We start from the raw sequence: 19,767 nt of genomic DNA, 5'->3' as shown, positions 1-19,767 counted from the left end.
TTCAAGAGGCCACATGTGCCCTGGCTGATAGCTTATAAGTGCCAGAAGTGTGAATGAGGCCACCCTAGATATCCAGGCTAGGAAGGCCCAACCGACCTGCAGAATCATGAGAAACAATATGCTTTTATTATTTGTACACCACTCATTATGGAGTGGGTTTTGTTTTTCTTCTAATCAAAAGCTAACTGATAGAACTTCCAGTGCTTCTGGACACTTCTGCTGATACTGTGTTGGACATATCCAGAGAGAGTGTGTCAGTCTGTAGTGTGACCTGTGTCTCCTGTGGAAGGCTCAAGGCTAACTGACTGTGTTCAGTTTTGACCCTATGTGTTGACTAAGAACTAACCCCGGCATAAGTTTGAATTCCACTCTGTTTTCTACTTTCTGCCTTTTGGTCTCTGACTCCTCCTTTAAATTTGCCATTTAAATCATTTTACAGAGTACAGTCTAGTGATTTTTACTATATTTATGATGTTATGCAGTCATCGCCACTATCTAATTCCAGAAGATTTCCATTATCCCAGAAAGAAACCCCACACCTCCATATCAGTAACCTACTTTCTGCCTGTATGGATTTACCTACTCTAGACATTTTATGTAAAAGTAATCAGTACAACTTGTGGCCATTTGTATCTGGCTTCTTTTATCCAACATGTTTTCAAGGTTCATTCAAGTTGTACCATATATCAGTATTTCATTCCTTTTTAGGGTAGAATGATATAATATTTCATTGTATGAATATACAAATTTTGTTTATTCATTCATCAGTTGGCAGACATTGGGTTGTTTTCACTTTTTGGCTGTTGTGAGTAGTACTGCTATGAGCATTCATATACAAGTTTTTGTGTGAATGTGTTTTTAATTCTCTTGGGTATATACCTAGGAGTGGAAATGCTGAGTCATATGAAAATTCTATGTTTAACTTTTGAGGAACTGCCAAACTATTTTTCTCAGTGACTATACCATTTTACATTTCCAGCAGCAATGTATGAGGGGTTCTGATTTCTCCACATTCTTGCTAATACTTGTTCAGTTTCTATTCTTTGGATTATGTTCATCCTAGTGTGTATGAAGTGGTGTCTCATGGTTTCAGTTTGCATTTCCATAGTGACTAATGATGTTGAAAATGTTTTATGTGTTTTTTGGTCGTTCATATATGTTTTTGGAGAAATGTCTATTCAAATCCTTCACCCATTTTAACATTGGGTTGTCTTTTTCTTGTTTAACTGTAAGTGTTCTTTATATATTCTGGATACCAGACCCTTATCAGATATATCATTTGCAAATATGTTTTTCATTCTGTGGGAGCTTTTTGTAACCTTCTTCAATAATGTCACACAAAAATTTTTAAGTTGATGAAGTCCTGCTTACCTATTTTTCTTTTCTTGCTTATGCTTTTGATGTCATATTTAAGAAACCATTGCTTGATCTAAGGTCATGAAAATTTTTACCTATGTTTTCTTCTAAGAGTTTTACAATTTTAGTTCTTTAATTAAATCTTTGATCCATTTTGAGTTAATTTTTGTGTATGGTGTGAGGTAGAGGTCCAAATTTATTTGTATTCAGTTATCCCTATACCATTGTTGAAAATATTTTTCTTTCCCCATTGGATGGTATTGACATCTTGGTCAAAAATAATTGACCCCAGTTGTGTGAATTTATTTCTGGACCCTTAATTCTGTAGTGTTGATCTATATATCTATCCTTATGGAGTACTACACAGTTTTGATTGCTATGCCATTATAGTAAATTTTGAAATTGGGAGTGTGAGTCCTCCAACTTTGTTCTTTTTTTTTAAGATTGTTTTGTCTATTAATTTTACTTGTCCAGTTCTGCAGAAAACGTTGTTGGGATTTTAATAGAGAATTCATTGAATCTGTAGATCCATTTGGGAAGCTTTGCCATTTTAACAATACCATGTCTTTCATCCATGAATGTAGGATGTCTTTCCATTTATTTAGGTCTTTTTAAATTTATTTCCACAATGTTTTGTAGTTTGCCGTGCAAAAATCTCATTCTTCCTTGGTTAAATTTTGTTCATGTATTTTTAAAATTGAAACACATCTCAATTTCTCTCTGTAGGTAGACAAGATAAAAATGATAAATCCATAAAAATAGTTTTTCTTTTTTTGAGATGGAGTATCACTATTGTTACACAGGCTGGAGTGCAGTGGCTTGATCTCGGCTCACTGCAATCTCTGCCTCCTGGGTTCAAGTGATTCTTGTGCCTCAGCCTGCCGAATAGCTGGGATTACAGGTGTGTGCCACCATGCCTGGATAATTTTGTATTTTTAATAGAGACGGGGTTTCACCATGCTGGTCAGGCCGGTCTCAAACTCCTGACCTCAAGTGATCTACCCTCCTTGGCCTCCCAAAGTGCTGGGATTACAGGCATGAGCCACTGTGCTTGGCCAAAAGTAAATGTGTTTAAATGTAGCTCTTCAGCTATTTTAATGTAGCCAGACTTTTTTCCCTAGAAGTCTGAGAATAAGGATACTAGATTTCCAGTCTCAAAGGTATTATTATTATGTTTATAATTTTGGATATATTATCTTAGCATTTATTTATTCATTTATAAAACGGTACCTGCCAAACTGCCATCTAGTCCTGTCCATTTTCATGTTTTAGCGATTAATCGTAATAGTAATGCTATGAAGATTAAGTTAAAACAGTAATACTGATAGCAAACACTTAAATGACATCTATGTGCCAGGTAACTATTCTAAGTGTTTTCTGTGTATTAACTTATTTAATGAAGTTAAATACTGAGTGGGGTGAAGCTTTAAAGGACTGTGTGATTCTGTGTGTGTGTGTGTGTGTGTGTGTGTGTGTGTGTACATGAAGTCTATTTGGAAAACTCATAATTTTAATCTAGAGTTCTCAAACAATAGTTATAGTTAATGCTTAATTTTTTTTTTTTTTTTTCCTGGAGAAGGAGTCTCGCTCTGTCAGCAGGCTGCAGTGCCGTGGCCTGATCTTGGCGCACTGCAACCTCCGACTCCCTGGTTAAAGCGATTCTCCTGCCTCAGCCTCCTGAGTAGCTGGCATTACGGACACACACCACCATGCCCAGCTAATTTTTGTATTTTTAGTAGAGACAGGGTTTCACCATGTTGGCCAAGATGGTCTCAATATCCTGACCTCGTGATACTCTCGCCTCGGCCTCTGGAAGTGCTGAGGTTACAGGCATGAGCCACCATGCCTGGTCTAATTTTTAAAGATTAAGATATTGATAACTGTATTAATGAACAAAGGGAGGGAGGTGATATCTCTCAACTCTGCTTGTTTGGGGCTTTAAGTATTTCACCTCTCAATTGAGAAGTTTGAATCCAATGATCTCTAATCTTAGGGTGCCCAACTCTCATAGTCAGCTATCTAATGGCTTAGATACAATATCTCTCTGTCCTATGTGATGTTGCAGGGGAAGGCTCTTTGAGGAGTTAGATCAAAACTCCACAGAAGTATGAGCTTGGGGAAGGCAGGGCTTGTGTTTTCCATGTTGAATGTTATATCCCTGTCACAGTACCTGATATACAGTAGAGTTTAAATCAAATATTTGCTTGAAAAATAAGTGAAGAAATAAACATAAGACTGGAAAGAAGTCATTTTGGGTTTGATATGGTTTGGTTGTGTTGCCACACAAATCTTATCTTGAATTCCCGTGTGTCGTGGGAGGGGCCCAGTGGGAAGTAATTGAATCATGGGGGCAGGTCTTTCTGATGCTGTTTGTGTGATAGTGAATAAGTCTCCAAGATCTGGTGGTTATAAAAAGGGAAGTTTCCCTGCACAAGTGCTTCTCTCTTTGCCTGCCGCCATCCACGTAAGATGTGACTTGCTTCTCCTTGCCTTCCACCATGATTGTGAGGCTTCCCTAGCCACATGGAACTGTAAGTCCAATTAAACATCTTTCCTTTGTAAATTGCCCAGTCTTGAGTATGTCTTTATCAGCAGTGTGAAAATGGACTAATACACAGTTTTAGTTTCTTTTTAATAGTAGAAATGTGTATATGTGGATTGAGTGTGGGGAAAGGAAGGAATATTAAAATGGATATATTTAAATTAATAGAAGTTGTTTTTTACTTTTCGCATTTCTTCATATTCAGCTTGTATTTCACAACACTGAGCCCTTGGCCTGGGATGTGCCTTTGCCTCACCATCTACCAACTTACTCAGCTTTTTAGCCCAGCCCAGGCATCACTGTTGCTGTTTATCTACCTCTTTTTTTTTTTTTTAATTTTAGTTATACTTTAAGTTCTAGGGTACATGTGCACAACATGCAGGTTTGTTACATAGGTATACATGTGCCATGTCGGTTTGCTGCACCCGTCAACTCGTCATTTACATTAGGTATTTCTCCTAATGCTATTCCTCCCCCAGCTCCCCACCTCCCAACAGACCCCAGCGTGTGATGTTTCCCACCCTGTGTCCAAGTGTTCTCATTGTTCAATTCCCACCTAAGAGTGATCTTTCCACCTCTTATCTCCAGGCAGAGTTGAAGCTTGTAACCATCTGTGGTCTAGCACTGGATCACATGGTAATGAAATTGTTAGCTTCTGTCTTGTCTGTCCCTTTTACTAGGGTATGAGTATCTTAATGACCATGTTTTATGTTTTATTTGATAACATATCTGACATTTAGCAGGTGTTCAGTTAGCAGTTGTTGAGTATGTAAATGTGAGCCAATACAGAATAAAGACGAGGCAATGACCAGCTGACCAATTGCTTTCCTGAGTGTTTGCTGTGTGTAAGGAATTTTATGTGCATTTCTCTTACTTCTCATGACAATCCTTTAGGGTTGGTATCATCATCATCCTCATTTTACAGATAAGAAAGTAGTCTCTAAGGAATTAAGTAACGTGTATAAAGTTATGCAGCGAATAAATGGCAAAGCTAAGATTTAGAGCCAGGTTAAGCAGACTTACCTGTTTAGGTTCCTTCCACTAAAATCAGGGTTCTTGGCCAGAAGTTCCAGTAAAAATAATGAGTGAAATAAGATACTGGACATCAGGTGACATCAGGATACTTCAGGATAATGTTTAAAGAACCATTGCTTATGTCTTCTCCGGTGGTGTCAGGAAATAGATTAAAAATTGGATCTTTTAATATATCAAAAGGTACAGGACTGCCCTCTCGGTGGTTGAATTTTCTGTTTAACACAGTAGTAAAATGAGAAACAAGTGGGTTTCTAGATCAAGCTACATAGAGTAATTACATTTTGGGGCTAAAGACAATATTAGAGGTTATCAGCCTCAGCCCCATTAATCTTACAGATATCACAAGGCCCATAGAGTTTGTAAGTTTGGTCCTCAGTTGCTTTGTCAGTTAAGGGCAGAGAGTGTTCGTTTATATCATGAGGCTCACTTTATATATTAATAGAAAATTTAGAGTAATGGTGGATAAAAACTTGTTATATTAAAGAGATAAGAGCATGAGAGCTTGGTTGAAATACCATCACTTCACACATTGGAGATAGTATCTCTGAGCTTCTGGCTCCCCTCAGAAAGAAAGAACTTCCTGCATAGGACAGAATTCATCATCAGAGGCATCTCCGAGAAAAAATGATCCTGTAAGTTGTTTATTAACTTACGATTCCAAGACTTTGCTAATTTAAGATGCAAGTGAATATACAATGGTCCCTCCTTATCCGTGTGACTTTTGAAATAAGAGTTTTCTTTCAGATTTGCCCAGTGATAGTAGGAGGAACTACAAATGGTGAAAGATCTGAAGTAGATGCTTCCGTTGCCTTTGAGATTTGGCTTCTGAAGTAAATACCAGCAGCTGGATAAAGTGAAATAACTGTCATCCCATAAATACTTACCAAATACCCAATATATTTCAGGCAGTGTTCTGGGTGCTAGATCATGCCAAATATTATGTTTTATTTTGTGTGGTTTGTATAAGACAGAATACTCAGAAGGAAAAAAAGACTTGGAAATATGCTTTTGAGAAATTGATATGTAACAGAATTGAGATTTATGTATACGTGTAATGTGTACACAAACATTTATTTTGTTGTGGGTCCATATTACTTATTTAAGTAAATTTGATTTTCAGAATTTCACACACTGGAAGAAATTGGACATTGACTTATTTTACCAATGTATTAAGACACTGCACATTACCACTTTTGTAGTCCTTAATAGATTGTAATGTCATACGTTGTTTTTAAGGTACTCTTTTCCCATTCTTCTCTAGAGCAAAGATCATGTCTTGTTCATCTTTGTAACCACCTTAGTGCCTCATGCATGGTTCCTAATACATCATGACTGTGCAATAAATGTCAGAATGAATAATCATGAATGTCTGAAACTATTTCTGTGGACAAATTAGCTCATGAACTGAAAATGGTAAAAAGATGGTTGAGTGAAGAAGAGGAAACATTTGAGGGAAGGAAGAAAATTGACAAGGATAAGAGATGAATGAAATAAGAATGAGGTGGTCAAGAATGCTATCATATATTATATGTCCTGGTAAACTTTTGCTGTGTTAGAAAGCATCCAAGACTTAAAGGGATACAACCATTTTATCACCCTCATGGATTCTGAAGGTTAAGAATTAGTGCACAGTGGGGATGTCAAGGCTCTTATCTTGGAAAACTTTAATGGCTGGGGATGACTTGAACCACAAGGAGCTGGAATCATCTGAAGGTCTCTCACTCGTGTCTGGCTTTTAGGCTGAGATGATTTGAAGGCTGGGCTCAGCAGTAATTCTGCAATAGAACTGTATGTGATTTCTCTACTTGCAGTGAGCTTTTCTCAGTATGGTGGCTGAGTTCGAAGAGGGAGAATATTCAAAGAGCTAGATGTCCAAAAAAATCAAGCAGGAGCTACTTGGGCTTTTATGTCCCAGTCTCAGACATTTTTACTGTACTGTATTAGTCAAAGGAGTCACAAGCCTACTCCAATTCAAGGGGAGGGGAGGTGACGTAGACCCATAAGAAGTGTGTCAATGAATTTACATGTATTTAAAAAACAGAAACAGCAGCACTACATATCATAAGTGGACCAGATAATGACAATGATGAATAGAGCAAAGAACAGGAAAGTTCATTATCAATTTACTTCATCAGAGATGGGACCTATGACAATGTCATTAGACACTTTCCAAACAGTGGTTAGATTATGACATACATCCATGATACTTTTTGAGTGTAGTTTATAATTTTTATTTGTAACAAATCATCTATGAGAATGTTTTCTATGAAATTAGTGTTTTTAACAGTTTTTTTTTTTTCCTGTTAGGGATCAGGTATGTAACAGCTGGCATTTCAGTTTTTGAAATTCTTCATTAACTGAGCTCCACAAGCTTTAGAAATAAGGGCAGATACTTGTCTGGTCAAATGTGCCTTTATGATCTAGTGTGCTCTACAGTTCCAGTTGTGATGCTGACCTTTGGTAATCTTTCTAATGATTCTTTTATAAAAAGTCTGCAGTTTGAATATACTCACTTTGCCTGACTGCCCACTGTGCTTTGGCACTTTGTTGGTCTGTAGAGAATCTTCTTTCTATCATGATGTAGACTTGAGAAAGAACTTCAGCTTTCATGAACTTGAACAGGGAAATGAAAAGGACATAGAGGGAAGAGAGGAGTTATAATGAGGACGAATGTTGCATTAGACTGTGGTTTTATTTTGGGGAGCTAGAAATCACATATTCCTTTATGTCTGAGAAGAGGTAGCGCAGATTACATTGGCACAAGACTCTGCTGGCTCTCAGGAATCACTGGGACCATCGGAAGGTATTTGTGATGAGGTAGGTAGGGCAGTAATAATGGTCCTTGGGGAAGTTGAGCCCACCCATCTTTTTCTTGTGTTATTTGTCTGCTTTGGTACTTTTTTCCACCTCCTTACTTTCTCTTCCTTCTTTTACCCTTTTCTCTTTTTTCTTATCAACTCTGAAGTGTTTGACGACTGGGACATGAAAAACTATGTTATTCCTGTAAATATGTTTTAAACACTTTTTATTGTAGAAAATTTCAAACATAAATAGAAATAGGATGATATAAGGAACCCCTAGTATTTATCACTAAACTTCAATAGTTATCAACTCATGAACAATTTTATTTTGTCTGTACTTTTCCATACCCTTCAGATTAGGAAGTAAATCACAGACATTATTTTATCTGCGAATTTTTCAGTATGTATCTTTAAAAGATAAGAACTCTGAAAAATATAATCACCATACCAGCATACACACACACACACACTCTCTCTCTCACACACTCACAGCAAATCATAAACAACCGAACGCTGTCTTAATATCACTAAGTCCTGATATCATCAAACAAATATTACCAATGAACCTTAATATCATCAATATTGAGTTAGTATTCAAGTTACCATAATTATCTCATACATTTCAGTTGAGAGGTCTCTTAAGACTAAATATATGTCAGACCCTCCTGAATCTCTTTTATTTTTGTTCTTAAATTTTTTTTTTTGTTAAAGAAAGTTTCTCATTTGTAAAAAAAAAAAAAAAAAAAAAATTGAACGCACTAATGACTTGACTCTTCATTCCTATTTTAAAAACATTGAGAAAAGAATATATAGACATGGATGAATGTTTCATATTAAAAATAATTTAGAATACTGTGGCCAAGGAACAAACATTGGTATTTGATGATCTTATATATAATTTCCAAACATTCTTTACTCTGATGCTTTCTCCTAGTAAAAGGCCCTGAAAATCACTGTACCCACTGAGAAATTTGTTTTGTCTTATTTTCGCTTGTTATTGTTTCCCTCTGCAGTAGCAAGAAATAGACAAATATTCCTTTTATACAAGGAATTCCCTCATCAGAGGAGAATTGGTATCAGAATTTGCCACTTAAAGAGAATCCAGTTACATTTCATAGTAAATAGTAAAAGAGAAAAAACCTGGTATGATTCAGGCTTTATCCTAAAAAATAAAGTGAAAATATGTTTATCTCATATTTTCTCTCGAGTAACTAACTCATAGAAAAAAGTGAATCTAGTATTTTCTTGATATCATTTTCTGATAAAAATGTTTTATTAAAATTTTGACTTGCTTTACGTGTGAGCTTGTCAGCACAATTTGAAAGAGAGCCTTTTTATTTTTTCAAAAGCATTAGAAAGTTTTACCAGTTTTTGCAAGGGTTTTCCTGTTCCATAGAATAAATGTTAACCCACTGTAACAAAGGTACCATGATATGTAATTTCTAAAATAAGATAGAAATATACTTGTCTCTCACAAAGTAAGTGAACTAGTCTAGCCTCTGCTCCATGAAGTCATTCTAGGATCAGGCTCCATCTTGTTTCTTCCCCACCTTCGGAGTAATGCTGGGATGCATAAGGGAAGTTGAGTCTGCCAGTGGGAGGCTGGAAAATGCCCTAAATCCAGGGAAGTAGCTTGTCTTTAAGTTGAAAATGGCCTGGAAGGGGTACGTATAACTTCTACCCCACATCCTTTTGACCTAACTTAGTCAGATGGCCATATTTTACTGCAAAGAAGGCTGGGAAATATAAATCTATAAATGAATATATTCCAGCCTATGTGCAGAAAGAAGGGGAGAATGAATTGGTGTGTGGGGGTATGCGTGGGGGGCGTGGTTGGGGAGAGGTAAGAAGCAGTCTGCCACAGTGTATCTTAATATTTTAATTATAAAAATTAGTCTGATTTTGACTCCCCTATTGTATTATTATTGTGTTTAACTAGCTAACTTTAAGATCCTTACTTCCCAGTGTCATTGAGTGTGGTTGGAGTGGTTCTCCAACAGCACTTCTTGAAATGCCTCATCTTTGGAAGATCTGATATTTTATTTGCAATTGTATTGTTGACTGTTGCCTTTCTCATTCAGTGAGAGATGATGACAGCAAAGAAGCAAAACCTAGTAATGTGGAAAGGATACTTGACTGGGACCAAAGTGGTCAGTTGATTAATGGATATTTTAATATTATGACAATTTTTGCTTCTCTCTAGAACCACTTAAATATGAATCTTCTGTATAATATATAAGTTTGTTAGATTCTTGGAGGTATTGCACATAGTATCTTTTCTAAAACTTCTTTCTGCATCCATTGCTCTTTTATCTCCTTCTTTCTTTTGAGAGGGGAGGCCCTCATTCCTGATTATAGCCAAAGACGCACAGGGAAGCCCTGCAGTGTGAGACCCAAACCTGTCTTAAAGGAGTTAAATCAGTGCATATATCTGCATATGGACAATAAGAAGCAACTATTCCTAGGGCAGCACCTCTCAGTCTGTTTCTAGGTTCACGTGCCCCCTAATCCAATGCTATAATCACCTACCCTATGGTAGTGGACTGGGGTGGGGAATATAGCTTTAGGAGAGGTGAGAAATCAGCTGGCCTTTCAACTTTTGCCTTTTGTCCCAAGAGGACTTCTCTTATACTCTCTTTAGATGCTCTTGGTAATGAAAGATAAGGGTTTTACTAGAGATCTCTTGGTGCTTGGGTTCCTCACCGTGTCTACCTTCAACAGGTTAGCAGATGAATACTTAAAACGTTATAGCCTGCTGCATATCAACTGGCTGAAAGGAGAAATACAGACTTTAAGAAAATACAGGTTATCACATGTGCCTTTGTTTAATAGCTCAGGAAGACAGAGGTGTACAGTGTTACTTCCTTCTGAGCACAAAAACATTGCCTAATCCTGGAATAGCGCCAATTCATGACGTTAAATGGGGAACCTAGAATGTACTCTATTTTGATTGAAGTCATCCTAGTATTTTTTCCTTTGTTGTATTTCTGCTATTTAATCCCCTTTTACAAAAGAAAATTGGGGCTTTAAGCTTAGAGTATATGTTATAGAAGAGAATGTGGTAAGATTTATCCTTATATAATAACTACTCATTTTGGTACTTTTGAATTGATACTGTTGACAGGCACCACAGCATTTGATTTCTCAGATTAAGGTCAGTTTGATGTTTATTTGCACAAATTTCCTAAAATTGCAAACAAATAGTAACTTTGTCACAAACTTGTGATGAGATTGCAAATGGTAACTTTGTCATAAACCTGTGATGAGATGTGAAATAAGGTCACCTGTTCTGATGTAGAAGTTGGTGAACTGAGGGCTTTAACTAAGTTTTAATAATATTAGAACATCACCAAGTATTAGATTGAATTACATAATATTACTAATTCTGTAGATAAATTATTGCTGGATATTGGCAAAATGTGGCACATAATATATGACTTAACCTAATAAGATGAGAATTTCAACAACCTCTAATCACTCTTTGCTTGCTCTTATAAATAGTCCATCCTTTCCCAACTCTGTTATCAGGGCCCTTTTTTTCTTATTTACTATAGTCTATTCCACAATATTATTTGGTAACTCACAGTCACTTTTATTTTCTTTTGTCTCTGATTTCCTTTCCCATTTAGCACCTCTGTTCCCTTGACTTAAAATAGTATGAAAAGTCATATTGACTAGGATAGGCTGTTCTAGTCACCAGTTTTTTTTTTGTTTGTTTGTTTGAATTATTATTTTCTCTCCTCTCTTTCTTTTTCTTTTCTTTTCTTTCTTTCTTTTTTTTTTTTTTTTTTGAGACAGAATCTCACTCCAACACCCAGGCTGAAGTGCAGTGGTGTGATCTCGGCTCACTGCAACCTCTGCCTCCCAGGTTCAAGCTATTCTCATGCCTTAGCCTCCCGAGTAGCTGGGACTGCAGGTGCATGCCACCACGCCTGTATTTTCAGTAGAGACAGGGTTTCACCATGTTGACCAGGCTGGTCTCAAACTCCTGGCCTCCAGTGATCTGCCCACCGCAGCCTCCCAAGTGCTGGGATTACAGGTGTGTCACCGCACCTGGCCTATTTTCTTTTTTACCTGACAAATAATAATTGTACATATTTGTGGGGTACATAGTGATGTTTTGATACATACAATGCATAGTGATCAGATCAGGGCCATTGGCATATCCATAAAAAATTATTTGTTTTCAGGCAGAATCTCTCATGATGAAAAAGGTTTTAAGATCTATTGGCTAAAATTGCTGGACTGTGAAACTGAGTATTAGTCAGATATTCAGATTTGCAACGCTGGATAGACAGTATAACTTTGGTGGTTTGGATTTCTCACTGGTGATACAGTGACAGTTTCTGTTGTCTACCTCAGAGTATTAGTGTTTAAAGACAATGTGTTAAAATGTTCAGACTTTTAGCAGTTAGCCACTAAGGCAAAGGGAATAGTACTCTTGTGTTCAACTCCAATGAGACAGAGAAAAGGGGCTTATGTTGCAGTCAAGTTTTATTTTAAAAAGATGTTTGTAATCCTTAGTAACGGCTAGGAGAGAAAGCTGGAATCCTGAGTTTTGTTTCATCTTCATTTTAATTTAGAACATCAAACCTATTATTTTCTTGCTTGGAGAGGACGTCTCCCTTCAGTTTTCGGATTGAGAGTTTAGTGTGGCTCTTAGTGATGCCCTGAAAGTCATAGGCTATCTCTGTTGAAATCTGGAGATTGAATCCAATTGCACTTAGCAATCTCCTAAACTAGGAGGCTGGAAGTGGCACCTCATTAAACTTTTTCCTTCCGTTCCACCTTCCTTTTCACTAGAGAAGTTGTATAGTGTGTCATGTTCCCTTTCCTGTGTCCAAGTGTTCTCATTGTTCAGTTCCCACCTATGAGTGAGAACATGTGGTGTTTGATTTTCTGTTCTTGCGATAGTTTGCTGAGAATGATGGTTTCCAAGAATAATGGTTTCCAGCTTCATCCGTGTCCCTACAAAGGACATGAACTCATACTTTTTTATGGCTGTGTAGTATTCCATGGTGTGTATGTGCCACATTTTCTTAATCCAGTCTATCATTGATGGACATTTGGGTTGGTTCCAAGTCTTTGCTATTGTGAATAGTGCCGCAATAAACATACGTGTGCATGTGTCTTTATAGCAGCATGATTTATAATCCTTTGGATATACACCCAGTAATGGGATGGCTGGCTCAAATGGTATTTCTAGTTCTAGATCCTTGAGGAATCGCCACACTGTCTTCCACTATGGTTGAACTAGTTTACAGTCCCACCAACGGTGTAAAAGTGTTCCTATTTCTCCACATCCTCTCCAGCACCTGTTGTTTCCTGACTTTTTAATGATTGCCATTCTAACTGGTGTGAGACGGTATCTCATTGTGGTTTTGATTTGCATTTCTCTGATGGCCAGTGATGATGAGCATTTTTTCATGTGTCTGTTGGCTGTATGAATGTCTTCTTTTGAGAAGTGTCTGTTCATATCCTTCGCCCACTTTTTGATGGGTCGTTTGTTTTTTCTTGTAAATTTGTTTGAGTTCTTTGTAGGTTCTGGATATTAGCCCTTTGTCAGATGAGTAGATTGCAAAAATTTTCTCCTATTCTGTAGGTTGCCTCTTCACACTGATGGTAGTTTCTTTTGCTGTGTAGAAACTCTTCAGTTTAATTAGTTCCCGTTTGTCAATTTTGGCTTTTGGTGCCAGGGGACTCTGTTTCTTCAACTGATATTTGGCAACAATTCTTTTGCTTTAATTCCTTCTTCATCACCACTTCTAGAGATACCATATTCTGCTGATTCTTGAGCTATTTGAAGGTTTTGCAGAAGAAATTGAGTTGTTTCCAGGCTTCACCTCGGCGGGGCCTGCCACATATTTATTTGTTTTCCAGTTTCCAAAATTCTATTGTTTTTTTCCTTTTTTTGTTTTCTATTTCCTTGAGAGTCAATTCCTTAACAACAACAACAGAACTGTTTTTAATGGAATTTCAGGAAGGAGCCAATGCAAAGTGTGCATTCAGCACTCCATCTTTGGCTGGAAGTCTACATGAGGAGACTTTTCTTTCATTTGTGTCTCTCTGAACTTCAGTAGTTTTCTTGGCCAGGACTTCCCATTGGCCAATGAATTATAACAACAGTGGTGGACTTTAACTGTATGGGATAGAAGGGTAGGGAGAGCCCATAAGTAGGAACTAGGAGACTTTTTTCTAGTCTTGGCTTGTGTCACCTTGAGTAAGCCATTTAACTTTTCCGAACTTCAGTTTCTTGAGGGAGATAGATTAGGTGGTGACTAAGATTCCTTTCAACTTAAATGGTATGTTTCTGTATAAGACAAGTAATCACACATATAAGTCAGATAAGGTGATTTTTTTTTTTTTTTTTTTTTTTTTTTTTTTTAGACAGAGTCTCACCCTTTTGCTCAGACTGGAGTGCAATGGTGTGATCTTGGCTCACTGCAACTTCTGCCTCCCCAGTTCAAATGATTCTCCTGCCTCAGCCTCCCAAGTAGCTGGGACTACAGGCACCCGCCACCTCACCCAGCTAATAGAGACGGGGTTTTACCATTTTCACCAGGCTGGTCTTGAACCCCTGACCTCAAGTGATCCTCCTGCCTTGGCCTCCCAAAGTGCTGGGATTATAGGCATGAGCCACCATACATGAACAGATAAGGTGATTTTTTCCCCGGACATTCATCATGAATGTTTTTTCTGCCCCTGATGTTGAGACCTTTTGCTTCTAGAACTGCCTATGAGTCCCACCCCATTTATCCTTGTGAGCCTTCCAAAAGTCTGCCTTCCATTTGTTAACAATGGTATTGCTCACTGTGTTGGGAACTACATGTTTGCACATGGCCCGTTTATGAGAGCATTGCTTGCTTTTCCCTGGTATCCATTCTTATAAGTTGTCATTTTCACCCTTGAAAATGTGTTGCACAAAGATGAAAAGATAATTTCCAAAGAAATGGTACTTGCATTCTGATAGTTTCTTAGGAAAGAAGGATGGAGTGCCAAAATTTTAATATGGAATAAGGAAGACCAACTTAGATGCAAAAGGGGCAAGAGCTTTTCTGTGACTTTTTAGCTTAAGGTGGCTATTGGGTTAATTAGTTCTGTGATTTAGCTGCTACTGAGAGGCTACTGTAGACACTGGGAGTGGGATTAAGAGGTGCAAGAGCCCAGTGTCTTCCTTTAAGATAGTGGCTCTCAATTCTATCTGTACATGAAATCATGATGCCCAGGGCTCCTCCCCAGACCAACCGAATAAAAAAAATCTGGAAGTGGAGCCTAGACATCTGTATTAAAATGAAATTCCCTAGGTGATTCTAATACACACTTAAGGTTGAGAACCATTCCTTAACAGCTGAGAATTAAAAATATGTACATTAATTGCTGTAGACATAGCAGAATATGATTAGCTCTATGATGAGTGACAGAAATTATGGCCCAGGAGTTGGAAGGTTTTTAATTAATAGGAGTCATTAGGAGAGACTACATCAAGGAGGGGAATTTTGAGCTGGTATAGTCTTCATAGGTGGAAAGTAGAGAGTCCACTAGGCCAGGGAGTGAATGCTGTGAGGGGAATCTCTGGAGATTTGGAAGACTATTTTGATTGGAATATGGTGGAAGTAAAGATGGGCTGGTAGGCTGCAGCCAGAATGTGGACAGTCTGTAGTGTCAGACCAAGGAATTTTAGCTTTACTCTGCAGGTCGCGGGGAGGCACTGAGGATTTCTGATGAGTGAAATGACAGTGCTGAAGTTTTGAAGATTGATCCAATGGGAGTGATGGATAGATAGTTTGAATAAAAGGAGGCAAGAACTTGAGGAAATGAAGACCAATTGGGAAGCTACTCTCATGGTCCAGACGTGGGATTGTAATGCTCTGAGCGAGGAAAATAACCGTGGAATTAAAAATGATGATAAACATTTGTGTAGTGTTTTCATAGTCAGTTCTTGCCCATATCTCATTTAAACCTCACACTGACCTTGTGGTCTTTCCTTACATACTTTATAAATGAAGGAACTGATGTTCAGAGTGAAGCTGTTATAAAGGAACCTTACAGAAAATGGAGGGGCCTGATTGGATGATGACCAATCAGTAATAGGAAATTAAAGGGTGCATTGGAGGTGTTGGATTGGGTATGAAGATGGTAGAATTCCTCAGTGGCTAACCCTGTCCAGTTACCGGCTGTGCTGTCAGAGAGCCACTTAATGCTGTTCATGTGACTCTTCTTGCCTCTGTCCTTTAGTATGCAGTTATTTACTTATTTATTTATTATTATTATTATTTTTTGAGACAGAGTTTTGCTCTTGTTGCCCAGGCTGGAGTGCAATGGTGAGATCTCGGCTCGCTGAAACCTCCATCTCCCAGGTTCAAGCAATTCTCCTGCCTCAGCCTACCAAGTAGCTGGGATTACAGGCGCCTGCCACCATGCCCAGCTAATTTTTTGTATTTTTAGTAGAGATGGGATTTCACCATATTGGCCAGGCTGGTCTCGAACTCGTGACCTCAGGTAATTCACCCACCTTGGCCTCCCAAAGTGCTGGGATTACAGGTGTAAGCCACCGCTCTCAGCCTATTTATTATTTTTTCTGAGACAAAGTCTTGCCCTGCCACCTAGGTTGGAGTGCAGTGGTGCTGTCTGGCTCACTCCAGGCTCCGCCTCCCGGGTTCAAGTGATTCTCTTGCCTCAGCCTCCTGAGTAGCTGGGATTACAGGCATGTGCCACCACGCCCAGCTAATTTTTGTCATTTTATTAAAGACGAGGTTTTGCCATGTTGGCCAGGCTGCTCTTGAACTCCTCACCTTAAGTAATCTGCCCAAAGTGCTGGGGTAACAGGCGTGAACTACTGTGCCCAGCCACAGTTACTTCTTTAAAGGCACGGTGGAGGCAAGCAAAGGAGAGGCTGTTGTTAGTTCAACTTGTCTCAAATGTGAATCTTCAGGCCCTTTTTTGAATGTCTTTGGGTTTTCAGATAGTTAAATAGTGTTGAATTTTAAAAGGCTTAGTCTAGGTATGGATAGTCTGGAGTTAGAGGGCTGAGACTTTCTTATCCAGGTGGACTCTGCCCTGAGCAGGTTAAGTATGACTGGTGGGTTTCCATTTCTCCTGTAGTGGAGACAGGAGCCATAGGGAAGATAACTCTGGAGCATGGTAGTGTAGACACCAGAGAACATCCCTGTGGCACTGGTAACTAGGATGCTTCATTGAGATTACATCCTTATCACAGCTGGAGTATAAATCATATCTACCACCATGCTAATTCATTTTGTTCATGAGTCTGCTGTGTCTGTAAGGTTGTCTGTTTTGTGAACCAAGATCCTGAAGCAATTCAAATGCCAGTGTAAATCAGCCATGCAGTGGACGAAATGTGCTTTTCCATCTGAGATATTTGTTCCCTGCAACCAAATAGTAGGAGTGCACCAGAAAGCTAAGGGTAGTAGGAGGTAAAAAGGAATGAATCATCATCATGAAGAACCTTGATTAGATTTTTCCCATGAAATGGAGACGTGGAGGAGCAGGATGGAGACTGGAAAAGGAGATGAGGTTGAATTTTTGTGCCCCAGGCATTCTCAGTTCGGGCACAGAGATGAACACTCATCTGCTCCAGCAGGGGTGAGGGTGAAGCCGATTTTGTTAATTTGAAATGGCAACATCCATAGAAAATTAAACTGTCACATTTTAACTGTTTCTTTTTTCACTGTAGAATACTGGGATCTTCAGTGGCAGGAGAAGGAGTAATCAGAAGACGGAGATGAATTTTAACACTATTTTGGAGGAGATTCTTATTAAAAGATCACAGCAGAAAAAGAAGACATCGCCCTTAAACTACAAAGAGAGACTTTTTGTACTTACAAAGTCCATGCTAACCTACTATGAGGGTCGAGCAGAGGTAGGAGACAATCACGATTTACTTTGCTGCTTTCTGTGTGGATAACGATTTTATAATATTGCCTCCCTCTCCAATCTTATTGAAAATGCTTTGGGTTAATGAAGTAATGATTTATTATCATTTGGATTTGAAAGATGAAGTTTAGAATATAGATATAAATTAACAAATCTGTTAATTATAGGTTTATTATAATTAACCTACTGAATTAATCTATTAGATTACATTACTTTTAGATCCTCATGGAATTTGTAAGGTGTATTGTACATATGGCTCTCTCCTGTAAACAGCCTATTATGTATCAAAGTCTTCTTTAGCAAATATAGATTGTATCCATGTCCATTGCCTTATATGAATATTTCTTCATTATTAAGTAGAAGTTACTTAAAACTGGTTAGTGATTTGGTGGACTCAACATGTTATCGAAGTTGACCTAAAGCAGAGGTTTTAAACGTTCATTGTTTTTGTGATAAGCAGCTACTACAAAGTTCCCTTGATGGCAGCAGGGAGAAAGCAGCTCACTAAAAAACCTGGCCAGTGAGCACATGGCACAGGTGAATGTATGGTTAGCACACTCCTGGCTTGTGGGTGGCTTAGCTTCTCTTTCCACCGCTAGATGAGGCCTTGAATGTGCGGTCACTTCTGGTTCTTTTGCTCCTGACATGTTGGGTGTGGCATTTGCTAGTACTGCCACGTACTGCCATCTCTGCTAGAAATATCCTTGGGTTCCAGGGAATGACCAGGGGCTGAGTTGCCCATGGTTAACCGTATGCTGTTATGCAGTTGGTTTCAGTGGACTGTTGGTGATCCTGGTTTAGTTTTTTTTTCTCTTTGTTTTGTTTTGTTTTTGTTTCTTGAGACAGTGTCTTGCTTTGTTGCCAGGCTAGAGTGCAGTGATATGATCTCAGCTCATAGTCACCTCCATCTCCGGTTCAAGCAATTCTCCTGCCTCAGCCTCTCAAGTAGCTGGGATTTACAGGCACATGCCACCACACTCGGCTAATTTTTGTGTTTTTAGTAGAGATGGGGTTTCACCATATTGGCCAGGCTGGTCTTGAACTCCTGACCTCAAGTGATCCACCCACCTGGGCCTCTGGGCCTCCCAAACTGCTAGGATTATAGGCATGAGCCACCGCACCCGGCCCTGGTTTAGTTTTAATTCTGTTTTTTTTTTTTTTTTCTAGAGTATTTTCCTCAGAAGTTGATTTAGTTGTATTTTTTTTCTCCCACTGATTTCTCTGTGGTTTGGTTTCCCCCATTTTAGATGGAATGGCATTGTGTCTCATGATGGTCCTCAACTCTTAATTTCTGCTGTGGCTCGTCATTGTGACCTGTGGTATTCTGCAGGTTCATGTAATTTAGGACCATACTCCTTTATTGTTAAGTCCCCCAAATGCTGAAAACTAAAACCTCAAAACTCTTAGTTACAAAACCTGTGTGTGTGTATATGTGTGTATCTGTATGTGTATAGGTGTGCAGAAATATTAATGTATTTGATTATGTGGAGCCGCCCTAGTCCCTGCTGGGACTATTACGTAATACATGGTATATGTGCTATATTTGCTTTGTTAAATCTAAAAAATTTAAAAATCCAAAAGTGTTTTGGACAAGGACTGTTACCAGAAATGTGAATTATTTTGAAACCTAAAACAGATTTTAAGGGAAACATTTACACATTTTTGCTATATGGTAATAATTTGTTTTAATTTGATTTTAATATGTAGTTGACTCTTGAACAATGCAGGTTAGGGCCACCAACCCTCGTGCAGTCAAAAATCTGTGTATAGCTTTTGACTGCCTCCAAACTTAACTACTCTAATAGCCTACTGTTGACTGGAAGTCTTACTGAAGACATGAACAGATCAATCTTCTGATTTCCATCTCCCTATCCCTGGAAGCTGCGATTCAAAAAAGAATGTGAGGGCCAGTCATGGTGGCTCATGCCTGTAATCCAGCACTTTGGGAAGCTGAGGTGGGGGGATCACTTGAGGTCAGGAGTTCGAGACCAGCCTGGCCAACATGGTGAAACCCCATCTCTACTAAACACACACAAAAAAGTAGCTGGGCATGGTGGCGGGTGCCTGTAATCCCAGCTACTCTGGAGGCTGAGGCAGAAGAATCGCTTGGAGCCAGGAAGCAGAGGTTGCAGGGAGCTG

At 38.6% G+C, this 19,767-nt stretch overlaps 1 protein-coding gene across 4 annotated transcripts in view; it reads left to right on the top strand.

The window, feature by feature from the left end:
• The window catches only part of TEC (tec protein tyrosine kinase), a 137,724-nt gene that overhangs the window by 21,609 nt on the left and 96,348 nt on the right, over positions 1 to 19,767 (top strand). For all 4 annotated transcript variants that reach the window (XR_010586809.2, XM_045392340.3, XM_005554845.5 and 1 more), the window contains exon 2: positions 17,429 to 17,614. Coding sequence is in view for 3 of the 4 variants with exons in the window: in XM_045392340.3 (XP_045248275.1) it covers positions 17,477 to 17,614 (138 nt within the window). In the remaining variant the exon portion in view is untranslated. The remainder of the gene's footprint in view (positions 1 to 17,428; positions 17,615 to 19,767) is intronic.

Source organism: Macaca fascicularis, chromosome 5, assembly GCF_037993035.2.
Source record: "Macaca fascicularis isolate 582-1 chromosome 5, T2T-MFA8v1.1".
NCBI lineage: Eukaryota > Metazoa > Chordata > Mammalia > Primates > Cercopithecidae > Macaca > Macaca fascicularis.
This window is presented reverse-complemented; position numbering and strand designations above follow the sequence as displayed.